Source organism: Neodiprion lecontei, chromosome 7, assembly GCF_021901455.1.
Source record: "Neodiprion lecontei isolate iyNeoLeco1 chromosome 7, iyNeoLeco1.1, whole genome shotgun sequence".
Taxonomy (NCBI): Eukaryota; Metazoa; Arthropoda; class Insecta; order Hymenoptera; family Diprionidae; genus Neodiprion; species Neodiprion lecontei.
The window spans coordinates 22836803-22850050 of record NC_060266.1 but is presented as its reverse complement, the minus strand read 5'-3'; the positions used below and the strand labels follow the sequence as shown (position 1 = coordinate 22850050).

The 13248-nt window shown below is 45.7% G+C and overlaps 3 protein-coding genes across 6 annotated transcripts; all 3 read right to left on the bottom strand.

Annotated features, from left to right (window-relative positions):
• Nucleotides 1-492: 492 nt before the first annotated feature.
• Nucleotides 493-3571, bottom strand: LOC107221209 (pro-resilin). Its single transcript, XM_015660123.2, has 3 exons — nucleotides 3461-3571; nucleotides 1750-1977; nucleotides 493-1486 (listed from the first exon to the last, which is right to left on the bottom strand). The coding sequence occupies exons 1-3, from the start codon at nucleotides 3464-3466 to the stop codon at nucleotides 1244-1246; spliced, it is 477 nt and encodes a 158-aa protein (XP_015515609.2). The 5' UTR covers nucleotides 3467-3571; the 3' UTR covers nucleotides 493-1243.
• A 2480-nt stretch (nucleotides 3572-6051) lies between these two features.
• Nucleotides 6052-7962, bottom strand: LOC107221208 (tubulin monoglutamylase TTLL4-like). The gene has a single exon (XM_015660122.1). The coding sequence runs from the start codon at nucleotides 7960-7962 to the stop codon at nucleotides 6052-6054; it is 1911 nt and encodes a 636-aa protein (XP_015515608.1).
• Nucleotides 7963-8584: 622 nt separating this feature from the next.
• On the bottom strand, nucleotides 8585-11018 carry LOC124295291. Of its 4 annotated transcripts, XM_046744774.1 has the most exons (6): nucleotides 10617-11018; nucleotides 9862-10458; nucleotides 9535-9794; nucleotides 9400-9468; nucleotides 8962-9051; nucleotides 8585-8875 (listed from the first exon to the last, which is right to left on the bottom strand). In XM_046744774.1, the coding sequence occupies exons 1-6, from the start codon at nucleotides 10684-10686 to the stop codon at nucleotides 8834-8836; spliced, it is 1128 nt and encodes a 375-aa protein (XP_046600730.1). In that variant the 5' UTR covers nucleotides 10687-11018; the 3' UTR covers nucleotides 8585-8833. The 4 variants fall into 4 exon arrangements, with proteins under 4 accessions (XP_046600730.1, XP_046600729.1, XP_046600731.1 ...); XM_046744773.1 differs by lacking the exon at nucleotides 10617-11018 and having other exon boundaries at nucleotides 9862-10578; XM_046744775.1 differs by lacking the exons at nucleotides 9400-9468; nucleotides 10617-11018 and having other exon boundaries at nucleotides 9862-10578.
• Between the last annotated feature and the right edge of the window lie 2230 nt (nucleotides 11019-13248).

The window sequence follows — 13248 nt, the reverse complement described above, 5'->3', positions numbered from 1 at the left end:
GCAAGTAAATTCGCGTTCGTTCATGAGAGCATAATTAACCATACACGTTACACCAACGTCTCCCCTCCGAACAGTACACACACCTTTCTCGCATCGGTGTAATTTTGCGAGATATTATGTGTACCTGCGGAGCGAAAAATCTCTCGTTACGCTTCGGCCGCAAAATTATATCGCGTATCATCGCGGGACCGGCTCTCGCGAAATCCTTTATTTTTATCGCTCGTTTAGTCTCATTTTACTCCTTTTCTCCCTTTTTTTTTCGTTTCGTTTTTCTTCTTCGTCTTCTTCGTTTAAATTCAACTTTATTCAATGCAGAGAAGCGCCTGCGGGTGAAAGGAACCTCTGTACATGTGTAGTATCGTTTCGTCTTACGTATGTACGCGTAAGTGTTACGTTAATAAAAGGCATACACGCATCGATGTATAAATGGCTATTGAATTTTTTTATTCATTTAATCGTTCACACAATATGTGGTTTTTTTTTTTTTTTTTATTTTACTCAATTTTATTTCTTTTCGTGTAAAATATATCATGTGTGTAATGTATATATGGATATGTTATAATATATGTATGCGTATTCCCCGTGTGTGTAAGCACATGTGGATCACGTTACGCCGTTATGCAACAGCCGTCGACCGGCTTTAACCGATTTTCGCCAACGCATCACGCGTTCAATATGTGTAACATCGTTTATATATCAGATTATTGGTAATGGTTTGATCACAGTATGTGTATTATCAGTAATTCGGAGGCCGGGTGAAAAAGGGGGATGAAAGTGTCGGGTTTAGTCTATTGAAATCAGCACGGGCAGAAGATTGAGCAAGATTGGGATTCCTTTATAAAATATCCTCAAAATTGAGGACTCGTTTCTCACAGTGTTCTAAAAGATTCTAAACAATGAATCTGAAATTTCTACAGTGGTTAAAAAAAAAAAATAGTGCTAAACTTTCAGCTTGAATAGATACACCAAGAAAAAATAACCAGCTTGAGTAAATTTCTTTCGTAATCGCCGTATCGATATTTCGAGAAAAAAAGTTGAGGAGTTTTTAAATGGATTCGTCTTTCCTGAATATGATACTATTGAGTAACCGGCAACGTGTGACAGATGTTATAAGTTTCGATAACACTCCGGATAAAAACCGCGAATTCTTTCTAATTTTCCTTTTATCTTCACCCAGCGCCTGAATAACTTTGTAAACTTCTAAAGGTCCAGAGTGACAATTAAGAACGACGTCTTCAGGAAGCTAGTATCCGTAGCCCCCGTTTCCTCCGGTATTTCCGCCCCTGGATCCCTCGTCCGTGTATGTGACCTTCGGCCGGAAACCATTCTCGTCGGCTTCGTATTCCACCGTCTGTCTGCGACCGTCCGGCAACAGGACGTAGTAAATGCCACGAGCAACGCCACCCTCGGTGTTCTCTCTGTGTCCGAAATCGTTCCCAGATTCAAAGTCGTTTACGGTATATTCGAACTCGTACTTCGCTGGTTCCTAAAGAGGATTCGAAAAAAAAAAAAAAAAAATTGAGCAGTGTTGTAACAGAAAACGGGTATGACAACGTAACGTAGAAAAATGGTCATTCGTGCGGTATAATTATCTTTACAAAAGTAATAAGATCATCCTAGTTTTCACCTAGATTCATTCGTTTTCAATGTAATGAGAAAAAAAGAATCTTTCGTTTGGTAAGCTTTATTTTTGTGGATGCCCTAAGGTTGATGGCCCGTCGGACAATCGAACGATGGAAAAATACTCACTCCGTTGGAACCATCGTCGTATCCCTGGTGGGCACCAAAGGTGTTGGAATTCGGCGGTAAGTACTGAATGCCTCCGGGTCCATGGGCCGGGTTGGATCCTACAAAGTCCGAGGGTATTTGGGAGGGAATGAACTGTTGATTCGGTGGCAGATACTGGTTCACCGGGGGTTCGGGTCGGGCGGCGACCGCGGCCAGGAGAGTAATTAGCAAACTCGTTGCGGCGAATAACTGAAAGAAGAAAAGGTCGACGGTTGGGTAGATTGCAATTAGGGATTCGATTTACTCTCCCCGAGCTACGAACCAGGGCGGGAGATATCCCCTGGTAGAGTAAGTCTGCGTTAATTATATGCACTCGCTACTGCAGCGGTTATCGCTAAATGACTTAATGAACCGCAGTCTGGTTTAACGTGTATTATAATTACCCTCGAGTGGCGGTCAGCGAAGATCGAAAACATCGCCGCAGTCTCCGGGCTTATTATGCTAATAAACAAGCGTCAATGTCGAAACGTCCTCACGTTGATCCGGAGTCAAATGCCGACAATTAGCACGTGTGTATCGGGATGAATCGCAAAGTCGGATCACGTATAGCTCGTATATGTCTGGGATTAAGATGCCCGTAGAGTAAAAAGTAATTTGTGGTAGCGGCTAGATAACAATTAACTTTCTTAAGTCATCCGCGTAACGTCCCGCGGGCTTCTAATTGTAAGTACGATACGGCAGACGAGAGGTTGGTTATATCGCGTCTTACGCAACGCCCACGTGTCACGTACCTGGGATATTCACGGCATATTCGTAAATCGTACGTGAGCCGAGTGATCTGTATTACGATCGCAACGGTCAGCTGACAAGCTACTCGTACATACGTAGGGGAAAATACTCGCCGGAGAAAGGATTCACATCCGCGATCTTCCAACGATGGATGTAAAGCAAGAAAAAGAAAAAAAAAACGCGAGAGATTGATCACCGCCCATTTGCATCGAGAAGATGCGTGTCTCACTCTTGACCGAGAAGAAGAACACTTCGAATTGAATTGAGCATGCGAAGTATTGCGGAATCGGCTTCTGACTGTTGGACTGCAGGACTGGGAACAAGACGTTCCAAAAAGAATTGACTAAAATTAATGGTCCCGACTAGAACTGGATGTCGTTCACTGAGAATCTATTTTTCGTCAAATCTTGGTTACCTCCAATCGATACAGCGACCATTGCCAAATGTGTTTTTTGCGGAAAAATTACGAACACGCGGTAAGAAATGGGCTGAATTACGAGATGATTACGCGAGTGGCCAGGTCCTCGAGTCCCTGAATACCGGGACGCTTGCAGCTTTAAGGGTCGAAAACGGCGGCGGTTTGGTTTCAGGGAGGGTGGGTGGAGAAAAAGGTCTGAGATCGGATTAACGAGTTACGGTAATTTATCGGTTTACTCTTTTTAATTAAATTAGTATCGTTAAGCGGCGGTTTTCGCGAGCCATAAGCGTACTCGTGATCGTCAAAGTTGCCGCGGAAAAAAGAGGTTGAGGGTGCGACCTCAAAGGTTAATTGGATCCGCGCGGTGGTTTTTCCGCCTCTTCTTCTTCCCCTCCTCATCTTTCTCCGAGCAGGAGGAAGAAAATCTCCGCGTCCTCTTTGCTTTTCCCGTTTTCCGCGTGAACCACGCAATGGTTTAAAAAAAAAAAAAAAAAACGGCAAAAATATCATGCCCGGCACACTCACCTTCATCTCGACGATCGGTGCGGCGATTCCTCTCTTCAGATTCTGTGGACTAGCGGTTTTTCGGGCTGCTCTGCGTCTGGGGATGAGACGGTGTGAAGTGCTCTGGCATCTGCCTCTCCCAGGCTTTATACCTTCCCGGTACCTGGTGCATCCTCCGTTCTCCGATATATGTAACATCTCGAGCAAGGTCGTTGCGACAGAATTGCCTCTGCGGAACGACCTGCCTAGCCGACCCTACACGCTTGTCACATCCTTTTGTTCGCGCTCCTCACCGCAAACCATCTCCACCTTTATCTTCTTTTCTGACAAATACTCAATCCGCAATCCCGCGAACTGCAAAGTGCCAATTATAACTGCTTCGAAGAGGTTGTTGCAGTCTGTACTGTATACATTTTTTTTTTTTTTTGCTCACGAAATTAATAAGCAGCTTATAAAATTCTATGCGGATTTCATTTTCCCCTCCTCGAAGATCGATGTCTTAGTCCTTTTTTTCTCCCCCGCTCATTTCATGCAAAGCTCTATCTCGCGACGTGCGGTAATAGCCCATATTTTTACGCCGGTATCGTATTTTTCTTCCCGACTTCGACAGAGGATACCTTCAACACGGAGATGCACTGCGGTGTATATATTCGTGGGTATCCCGGCAGCTGACGCGCGTTCAAATTTACCATCTCAAGCTTTCCTCAAGCTTGTCGTTTCAAGAATTGTTTTTTCTTTATTTTATCCATTTTATGCGGAACGCGATGCATCTCTACCTCGAATTTATTTTACCGCAAGACAGCCGCAGCTTGAATCGCTGTATCCTTTGCATTTGTCAAAGGAATCAATCGGTGTCTTGAAAATTTTTAATTCCGTCATCGATATTCCGAACGTCAGGTTTAGAAAGATTCTTACCTTCACATACGAAAAATGATGAGTTTTGTTTCTCAAGTAGATTCTTGTTGAGATTCCGTACCATTAAAATCAAATATAAATCTACCGTATGATCTGGCGATTTTTTCAGGATAAGTCAAGCCAGAAAAACCCCTTTGCAAATAATTTTTCAATGGTTGAAAAAGCGATAAAAATTAGAGCGTTTCAGCATTTATAAAATTTTTCGGGTTTGATATCGACGAGAGACGAAAGGATGTCGCGGTCTGTCAATAGCATCCGATTTAATCGACTAAAATCGAAACGACTACCTCCACGGATATTGCAGCTTTTTATCGCGCAATCAGTACCTACTACATACGTAGGTAAAGTTTTAATTACGTCTGGGGTTTCGCCTCTGGTTGAAATTATTTGTTGTCACGGTATCCATCGCAAAGTGATAGAAGGAAAAAAAGTTATGAATTTTGATGAAATTTTGAATTTAGGGTATAATCCGAGCCTCTTTGTTCGGTGCGAAAAAGGCCTGCAGCGGCTGATTGACGGCCGAATTACGCGATCCGCGAATATAATAAGTTATGCAAACAACGGTGATACGTACGTATCGGCAATGCGTATCTGCATGCATCTGTGGGTGGATGGTAGATAGGAGTGAGAATAGGGGGGGGAGAAACAGGCGGGTATACGCGGTGCAGCTCATCTCATGAATACATTATTTCCTTCTATTACTCGGGGCGTTCCATCCGAGAGATGCAAATGGGTACGCCTAAATTTTGCAAATTCGTGGCGTGATTGTAATTGCGGAGAGAGAAAGGCTGCGGAATAGTCCGACTTGACTTCCCTCTCGATCGGATTTTAATTAGTTTTCATCGCAACTGAGGCGTAGGAGCGGATCCTGGATTGCAATGAAAATACGTTGACCCCTCGCAGCTCTCACTTGCATGTGCTACACTGCAGAGTCGCTGCGGCAGCTGCAGTTGGCGGCTGCTGGGGCAAAACTCAATTATTACGGGACTGTTTCTGCATTTTTTGATAAACCGCCGGAGCGCCGTGAACGAATTAATTCTGTTATTACGTAACGTTTTTCCCCGTCGCCGCGCGGGCGTTCTTCGAATAAGCGCTAATGCAACGAAGCTAGGAAGAAAGCAAAGCTGTTACAACGCTGCGCGTCGATGACTCGATTCCGGAGCGCGGAAAAGCGGCTTCAGTCGGAATTCAAGTCGGTTATTCGTTTCACAGAACCGACCTTATCCGCGGCTACGTAATATCGTTAGGCCGCAGGGTACGTCTGAAAATTTCGAGAGTAACTCGCAACCAAGTGGGTGAGATCAAAGCCACGCATTGCGTATCCTTTGATCAGGCACTTCTCGCGTACTTAAAGTTTCGTTTCAGGTGATCCTACCTACATGGGGTTTGTAAAGATATTCATCCTACCTTGCAGCATCGAACCTGGGTGGAAACTGACCCGGTTTGATCAGACTTGAAGAACGTGTCATGTCAGTCAACGAGTTAAAAGTTGAATTTTTCAGTCGAAAGAGCAGAGAGCTAGTTTTGTTTCGTTAGGCACCCGAAATTCCGAGCAAAACGTGCTCATTTCAATTGTTTATTCACTTTTATTGTTGGATGCATAATCAGCAGAATATGAGAATCAGGCAAAAAACAGATTTCTGTTAGTTTACAGGACAAATTCGAAGACATAAACAAAAGAGCGAGAAAAATATCATTCAAGGCATCAGGTGACGCTTTTCCCTGCACATATCCTGAAGCCTGCGAACGCCGAGTGTCCTGCAGGATCCGTAGTGGTGCTCCCAAGCGTCGAGAAGCATGTCGTAGTACTTTGGCTTGGTAAAGTACTTAAGGTACTTGTGACTCTGGTTAGTTGGGAATATCTTTTCGAACAGCTCGAGCTGGGTGAGTTCGTCCTCGAAAGTAATCAGGTTGCGGATATCGTCGGATGTAAGGTCCTGCAATATGGTGTCGAGATACTCGTCCCTGGAGTTGCGGTAAATGTAGTTAAACTGCTTCCGCGTTGCTTGATGCGTGAGGGTTTTGTCGCTGAGATGAAAGTTCTGACAGACAGAGCCAGCCAGATCGTATCGACTAGACAGTTCCTTCAGGACTGATTCAGGGACTCCGGGGTTCAGCTGGAATCCAGCGATGTTGAAGAGCGTCCTGATCAACGGTCCCTTCACGGCTTTGTGGACGGCGGAGTCCGTGTGAAGGGACGGCGCTGTGTTGACCTCCAGCAGCCAGGGCCTACAGTTCTCTTCGATGAGGATATCGAAGCCAAAGAGCTCGAAGCACGTGTACCGAGAGGTCAAGGTCCTCTGGATGACGGGACCGACTGCACCGTCGGTGGCTATCAACGTTTTCACCACAATGTCCTTCATCTCAGACCACAGCTTCGGGACGTTAACCGATTCTCGTTCCAAAAGCGACCACAGACTTTTCAGCGACCACAAATGGCCAGTGGCTGTGTTCACGTTTGGACTCAGCTGGTAGGCCTTGCTGTACTTATTCACACTGGTGTTTGTCAGGTGCATGAAACGGTTCTTGTGGTGCTTGGCGTCCTGGTCGTATTTCGTCGTCGCTATCCTGACCAGCCCGTCAGAGTAGAGGTACGCTCTCAGGGGATCGAAGCTCGTCACCAGCACGTAGATTCTCAGGTCGAACTTTGCCCCGTCTATCAGCCTTGGCTTGGCCAAGTACCGCTGGACCACGAGGTACGAGTTCACCGGCACTTCCCACCACTGGTGGACCACGTGGACTCCCGTGCCACGTGCCGAGCTTGGCGGCTTGATGATCCACTTGGTTCCGTCGTTCCGCTTCCAGGTGACCATCAGCCGTCGCTTATCTCGGGGCAGGACGAAGGACAGTGGCATGAAGCCAAAGTGCCGCTTTCCAAACTTCTTTATCATCTCGCTGATGCTTGCCCAGAGCTGGTCCTTGTGCCCGAGTTTGTTGGTCCCAGGAAAGTGGTTTACCTTCTGGTACCAGCGGAGGCGCTCGTGATTCTTCGGGAACAAGTGGTCCCAGTTACCGCACCACGAGTCCGAGTCCCGGGGGTCGCAGGAAACCACGCGGAAGCCGGAAGCCTCCACGATTCGGCGGACGATCTGCGGTGTGCAGGGATTCAGCCGCCACTTCATGTGCTTTGAGACTGATTTCGGTAGCGGCGAACACGTGCAGTTGTCGCAGTGGAAGAAGATATAGGGTGGCACGTGGGAAAAAAGGCTTCTTCTAAACGGGAATTTGAACTTCTTTCTTCCAGCCACTGCTACCGTCGTTTTTAGCTCTGATCGAACCACGGGTTCGATGGTCAGAGGCTGATGGTATCCTCCATCCTCTGTGTTGGCAAAAAACTCGTCATCTTGATCACTGTCCTCGTTCGTGAGACGCTGAACGAGAATTAGACTCTTGCTCGTCCTTCTCGAGGCGCAAATTAGCCTCGACTCACTGCGGAAATAGTTTCTTTCATCGATTACCTCGAAGTCTCCGACATCTTGTAGGCCATCCTCGGAATTGCTCAAAAGTTTTTTGATACTTGTGCGTCGGTTAACAGGGGCAGATCTAGATCGCCGAACGGTCGATTTTGTATTTCCGTCGATCGAAATGGATTGTAATTTGTACAACATGATCGCGAGTGTTGGTTTTGTTTAGGTTAACGGCGAATTTTGGCAATACATTTCCGAAAGAGGTTGTAAGTGATGTGTCAGACCTTTGGTTAGTTTTTCCCGATACTTGTCGGCATGGTTCGATCACGGTCGATACCGAGTATCGATTACCGACTGTTCGCATCGCGACAGTTTCGCGTGTCTCTAGAAATGAAGATAAAAATGATGAATGGCGGTCGGTTATGACATTTGGCTAGCTGCACTTTGTAGTGGTAGTGGACACGCTGAGGCTGAAATGACGCGATCAAATGGAATCCCGCGAAAGCGGAGGTGGAGCATGTATAGTACGTTGTATGAGTGGTGCGCGAGAAGACGCGTTTCATTTTATGGTTGCGCAAAAGACCTTGCTCCGCGTAAATAGATCGCTGCGTGTAACACATGTTAAGAAGTGTGTATTGGAGTGCCGGGCAACTTGTATAGGCTAATTGGATGGATGGAAAATGGTGCGCATAATCCACTCACCGTGGGCTCCGGGTCCAGCAATACGAACTCGTGTAACCATGATGTCTCGTCAGATCGCTTTGTCCGCTCGTTGTTGAGGATTGAAAAAAGGAATAATACGCGGAGAAAATAGACGAGGTGAAATTTATTCTTTCACAGAGATCAGCAACAGTAAATTTCCCCTCCAGCTTGCAGTCAGTTTCAGAGAGAGAACCGCAGATTTAAACGCAGCGTGTTCAATGTAATCAGTGATGAATTGGAGGGAGCGAGAAGTGCCGGAGAATCTGCTGCCCGGTACATGTGGTGGTGGTGGTGGTGGTGATGGCCGTATTTGTTGTTACATCAGATCTTCAGCCACGTGGTGATGCAATTCCGCAACGTCTCACCATAATCAGCATAGCACCAAGAAATATGTTATAACCGCAATGAAGATCTACGCAAAAAGTAGATTGCCGGCTGATGAGCAAAATCGATTTATGTAATATAATCACCGATGTGCTGCAGGGCTGCACTCCTTACCGTCACTCCCTTGGGTATATCGATAGCGAAAACGCTGACGAGCGTGAACTGTAGCTGCTTGTTATCCAGTTGCCGAGAGAAGGCTTCCATCTGAAATGTCATTATTCACTCCTGATCATTATCCGGGTCCATCACCACCGAACCTGAATTTGTAAAACGTTCACCCCGCAATGTATCCCGTGTCTCTCTCATTCTCCCCGACAAAATGTGCCATGACCCGAAATATACGGATCGGGCCGGCCGCTGGACCGTGAATTTTACCAATTGATTTAAATCATTCGTGCGTAGAGAACAGAGTCCGGCTGTACAATCGAGCCAATTAAACACCGGGGGTAATTACATCAATCTTTTTTCCAAATTGCCCGAGTAAATTCGCAGCACATTTTCATTACGGCATGGTCGTTATTTTATTCGATCAAAGTTTCTTTGAATACAAACCTCTTCGCTCAGGCCACTCGGTCCTCGAACAACTGGTGCACCTAGAAAATATCCGCCAGCCAGTTTTCCCTGAGGAACATGAAACGCTGAATTTCATACTTTTCCACTTCACCGATCTAACGAGCATCCACTCACCTCTGAAACGGTAGCATGACAGGCATTCGCGACGTAGAAGTATTTCGCGATGTGGAAGCATATCCACACCAGATGGAGGCCAAGGTCCATGATGCCGAGCGGATCGTCGCGGAGAGCGATAGCGTTCCGGAAGTGGTTTAGGATCGAGAACAGGGTGACAAAGAAGATGAAGAACATCCGAAAGCCATAAGTCTTATTAACAGCGGCCGCAACGTCATGGAGTTGGAAGTGCACGCGTCTGGCAAGTCGAAGTTTGGAAGCTGAATGAGAAGTAAAAACCTTGAGAACCTGGTGGTCAAAAATTAACACGATGCAGAACTACTTCACCGTTATCAAAGCTCGTTGACTGGACCAGTATGACACTGATCTTCCTCGGCGTCAGGGTCTCAGCGATGACCAAGTTGGTCCGTTCGAAACGGACGCGGATCTTGGCAATGACAGCGACGAATCCGCAGAGTATCACCACCTCGAGAAGCACCGGAACGTGGCTCAGGATCCACGCGACGTCGAAATCCACCCCGGATCCTGCCATGACAACATCGAAGTACGTCAAGAGGTTGGTGACGAGGGTTAGAAAGACATAGACGCAGAGATTGCTGACTTCCTCTCTCGTTCCAGCCGCGTGGTCGATCGGGGCGTTCAGGTAAAACAGAAGACGGTCGACGCAGTCGAGCTTCTTGTACCCCTCAAGGTCATCCGAGCTCCTGACGATGCTCGATAAGATGAGTACCGGCACCACAACAAGGTGCAGGCAGCTCTGCAGCTTCTGGTCCTTGAAGTAGTAGATCGCCTCGTTCAGTGAATCGTAGTAGCGCCAAATGTCCTTCCGGATCATGACGAACAGTCCAATGTACAAGATGATCAGGAGGATCGGATACAGGCAGCCAAACCACCGCTGATCGCCCGACTCGATCCTTCGAAGACCTGGAAAATGATTGGAATCCTTGCTTCGAGAAGCGTTTAACGGCTTGGCAGGCTCATGCCAGCATGTGGACTTTCTTTTTATCCCCTTTTTCATCGTGCCTGTGAATTCTGGACCGCGTTAAGATTAGGGTCTGGTTCTGGACTGAATTATTACTCACCGAGAAGGCTGCTGAACAGAAATGGAAGACGGCTTTCGGCGAGGACATCATTCGGATTCAATAAGCCCATCTAGTTGCCTCCTTCGCGGAGTATGGAACATGCAAACCATTTGCTGGGTGCGCGAAAATTGAAGCACCGAGAGTCACGCCGGGCGAACAACCCGGCGTTTCAGTCTATCGTGCACGCTAGTTTTGTGAATTATTAACTATCCAATCCTTGTTTCATAAAATATGTACTATTTTTTTTTTCATCTACAATATTTCCCGCAATCTGATGTATATTTTCTCCCTTCCATATGTTCAACGAAATCAATACTCGTCGGGGATTTATTATTATCTCGTTATATTTGAAACTTTAGCCGAGCTGCGGACTTTTCGCTTCAATTTCACTGATGGTGTTTTTTTTTTTTTTTTCTTCCTTTCACACAAATTCAAATTGATTTCAATCAGAAGACAATTATAATGCAGATTCGAATTTCTCTCGGTCTCGCGTGTAAAACATTTTCACTGCCTGGATTTAAAGTATTTTTAGCCGATGCAACGATCCGATTCGGCGATTAGCTGGGAGCTCGATTCGCGTACCGAGTTGATACGCGCACATATACGTGTGTTGTATAGATAACCACCGATCTGGGGAACGATTGGGAAAATTGGCATCAATTTTCTGCTGCACGAATTACATGTGCATATATACATAATTACCCGAGTGAAATGTCGATAGAAAATGTATCGCCGCTTTGAGTGTATTCCGAAAACACATCTGCCTCGCTAATGTTATCTGTTAATTACACCGTGCAAGCATGCAAGTGCATTGCAGCATAATCACCATGACAGAAATGACGGCATTATCATACACGCGTCCCGATGGCTTATTGTTCTTTATGGGGGCGCAACTCTCCTCTATACACGCTGTATATCATGCTCGAAATCATTCAGACAGCGGGTGGTTATACACCGTGCGTAATGGTTCACGGTTTACACTCGAGGCTGCGCATATGTTTGCGGCTTGTTTGCTATTATAGATGATGTAAGCGTCCCCCTCTCCCCTTATTTCCCCTCAGGGGAAACCGCGCGTGATGGATTCGAGCAACGCCAATTACGCGGTGCAGCTAAAAAAGGCTTTGTCGGTTTTTTGAATTTTGTCTTTTCTAAATTTCTATGCGCGTTTGTCTCTAACACCGAAAACAAACATTGCTTTCAAATATACCGATATTGTCACTCGGACGACTCACTCGAAGACAGGTTTCTGTATCGCCGGGATCTGCACCCACAACTACATCGATCACGCTAAACGGGGCCCAGATGCCTTATCTTGCACCTTTTGTGCCGCCCATTCATCTTTTCATGCATCCAACTCCGTGGGCGAATGGAATGACTGCTTGAAACGAGCCTTTGTCTTCGAGTCATGACGCAACGCCGGCCTTGCAGGTCCATCAATCAATCAAGGATAACCCGTTCATCGGATCAAACAAGTTAGTGTTGGAAACTTCGACCGAGTTTGGAGTTTTTGGTGAGGAAATCAACAAGACTGCTTTTCAGCCTGTACAATTAAGGTTTTTAAACCGTTATTCAACTGCTCGGGAATTTATTACTCACCGAGTCGTGTTCTCCGGCCCTCGACACTTGCATTCAATCTATTTACTCGCTGTTTAGTATTCAAACACAATTACCGTGATATTGTGCCTGGTCAAATTTACTGTAACTCAAATTTCACCCGATCACAATCACCCCGGTGTTTGCGTAAACAACTCGATAAACTATGTACGACACGCGGGCGAGGTTGGAGTGTAGATCAACGTTGAACAAGGTCTCCTACTTCAGACCATCAGAACGAACTTTGGCTTCTCGATTTTGTTCTTATTTATTTACAGCGCATTTTATTTCTACGATTTTTGTCAGTCGGGCAATATTTTACTGGTCCAATTAGTCTGCCGTCTCGGAGATAAGCGCAGAGAAAAAACTGTTCCCTCGATAATTTCGGAGAAAGTTGAGTGAAAATATAATTTATTTTTATTTATCGAAATAAAGTTTGAACAGGCTTCGGATTTTTTACCGCCCTTTGCGGCCAACAATCAGAATCATCACTGATATTTGATTTTACAATGCCGGATTAGGTTTGTTTGAAAAAATGAGAAACGAATCGTTTACAAATTGTAACTGTATTATTGTCATTATTATTTCGATACAATAAGGTATTACAGCACAGCGATATCGAGTCGAATTCAATTTGATATTCAACGAGTGAAGCTGGAGCCGATAAAAAGTATTCGTCGTTAATGGCGCAGCGAGAAAGAAGCAGGTATAGAACCGAGCTGCCCACCCCTTCTTAACGAGACCATTAAACGATAAAAGGTAGGAACCTTCGGGGTTGATCATTGTCAGACTCGAAGCCTGTAACGTGACTCTGCGGGAGGTTAGAAAGGGCTTGAAAATGTTGAGAATTATAAAGATGTGGGCGGTTCAAAGGTCGCCTTTAATTTATCCAAACCCTCCCTCTTTCGTCTAAATTATACCCACAAATTAATGGGTGGAAAATTCTAATCACGAGATAATTTATTTCTCAAAGTATAAAACTCCCCGTTTTTATTCTGTAAAAATGAGAAATTCCTTTTCTGTACATAACGGTGGAACG

Bases quoted from the DNA above. Each gene is read 5' to 3' on its own strand.
- LOC107221209 (XM_015660123.2), bottom strand. The intron at 1,487-1,749 runs GTGAGTATTTTT...AATCCTCTTTAG, and splicing joins ACGACGATGGTTCCAACGGA to GAACCAGCGAAGTACGAGTT.
- LOC107221208 (XM_015660122.1), bottom strand. From the start codon at position 7,962: ATGTTGTACAAATTACAATCCATTTCGATCGACGGAAATACAAAATCG.
- LOC124295291 (XM_046744773.1), bottom strand. From the start codon at position 10,552: ATGAAAAAGGGGATAAAAAGAAAGTCCACATGCTGGCATGAGCCTGCC. The intron at 9,469-9,534 runs GTGAGTGGATGC...CATGTTCCTCAG, and splicing joins GTCATGCTACCGTTTCAGAG to GGAAAACTGGCTGGCGGATA. The intron at 8,876-8,961 runs GTAAGGAGTGCA...CTTTTTGCGTAG, and splicing joins ATATACCCAAGGGAGTGACG to ATCTTCATTGCGGTTATAAC.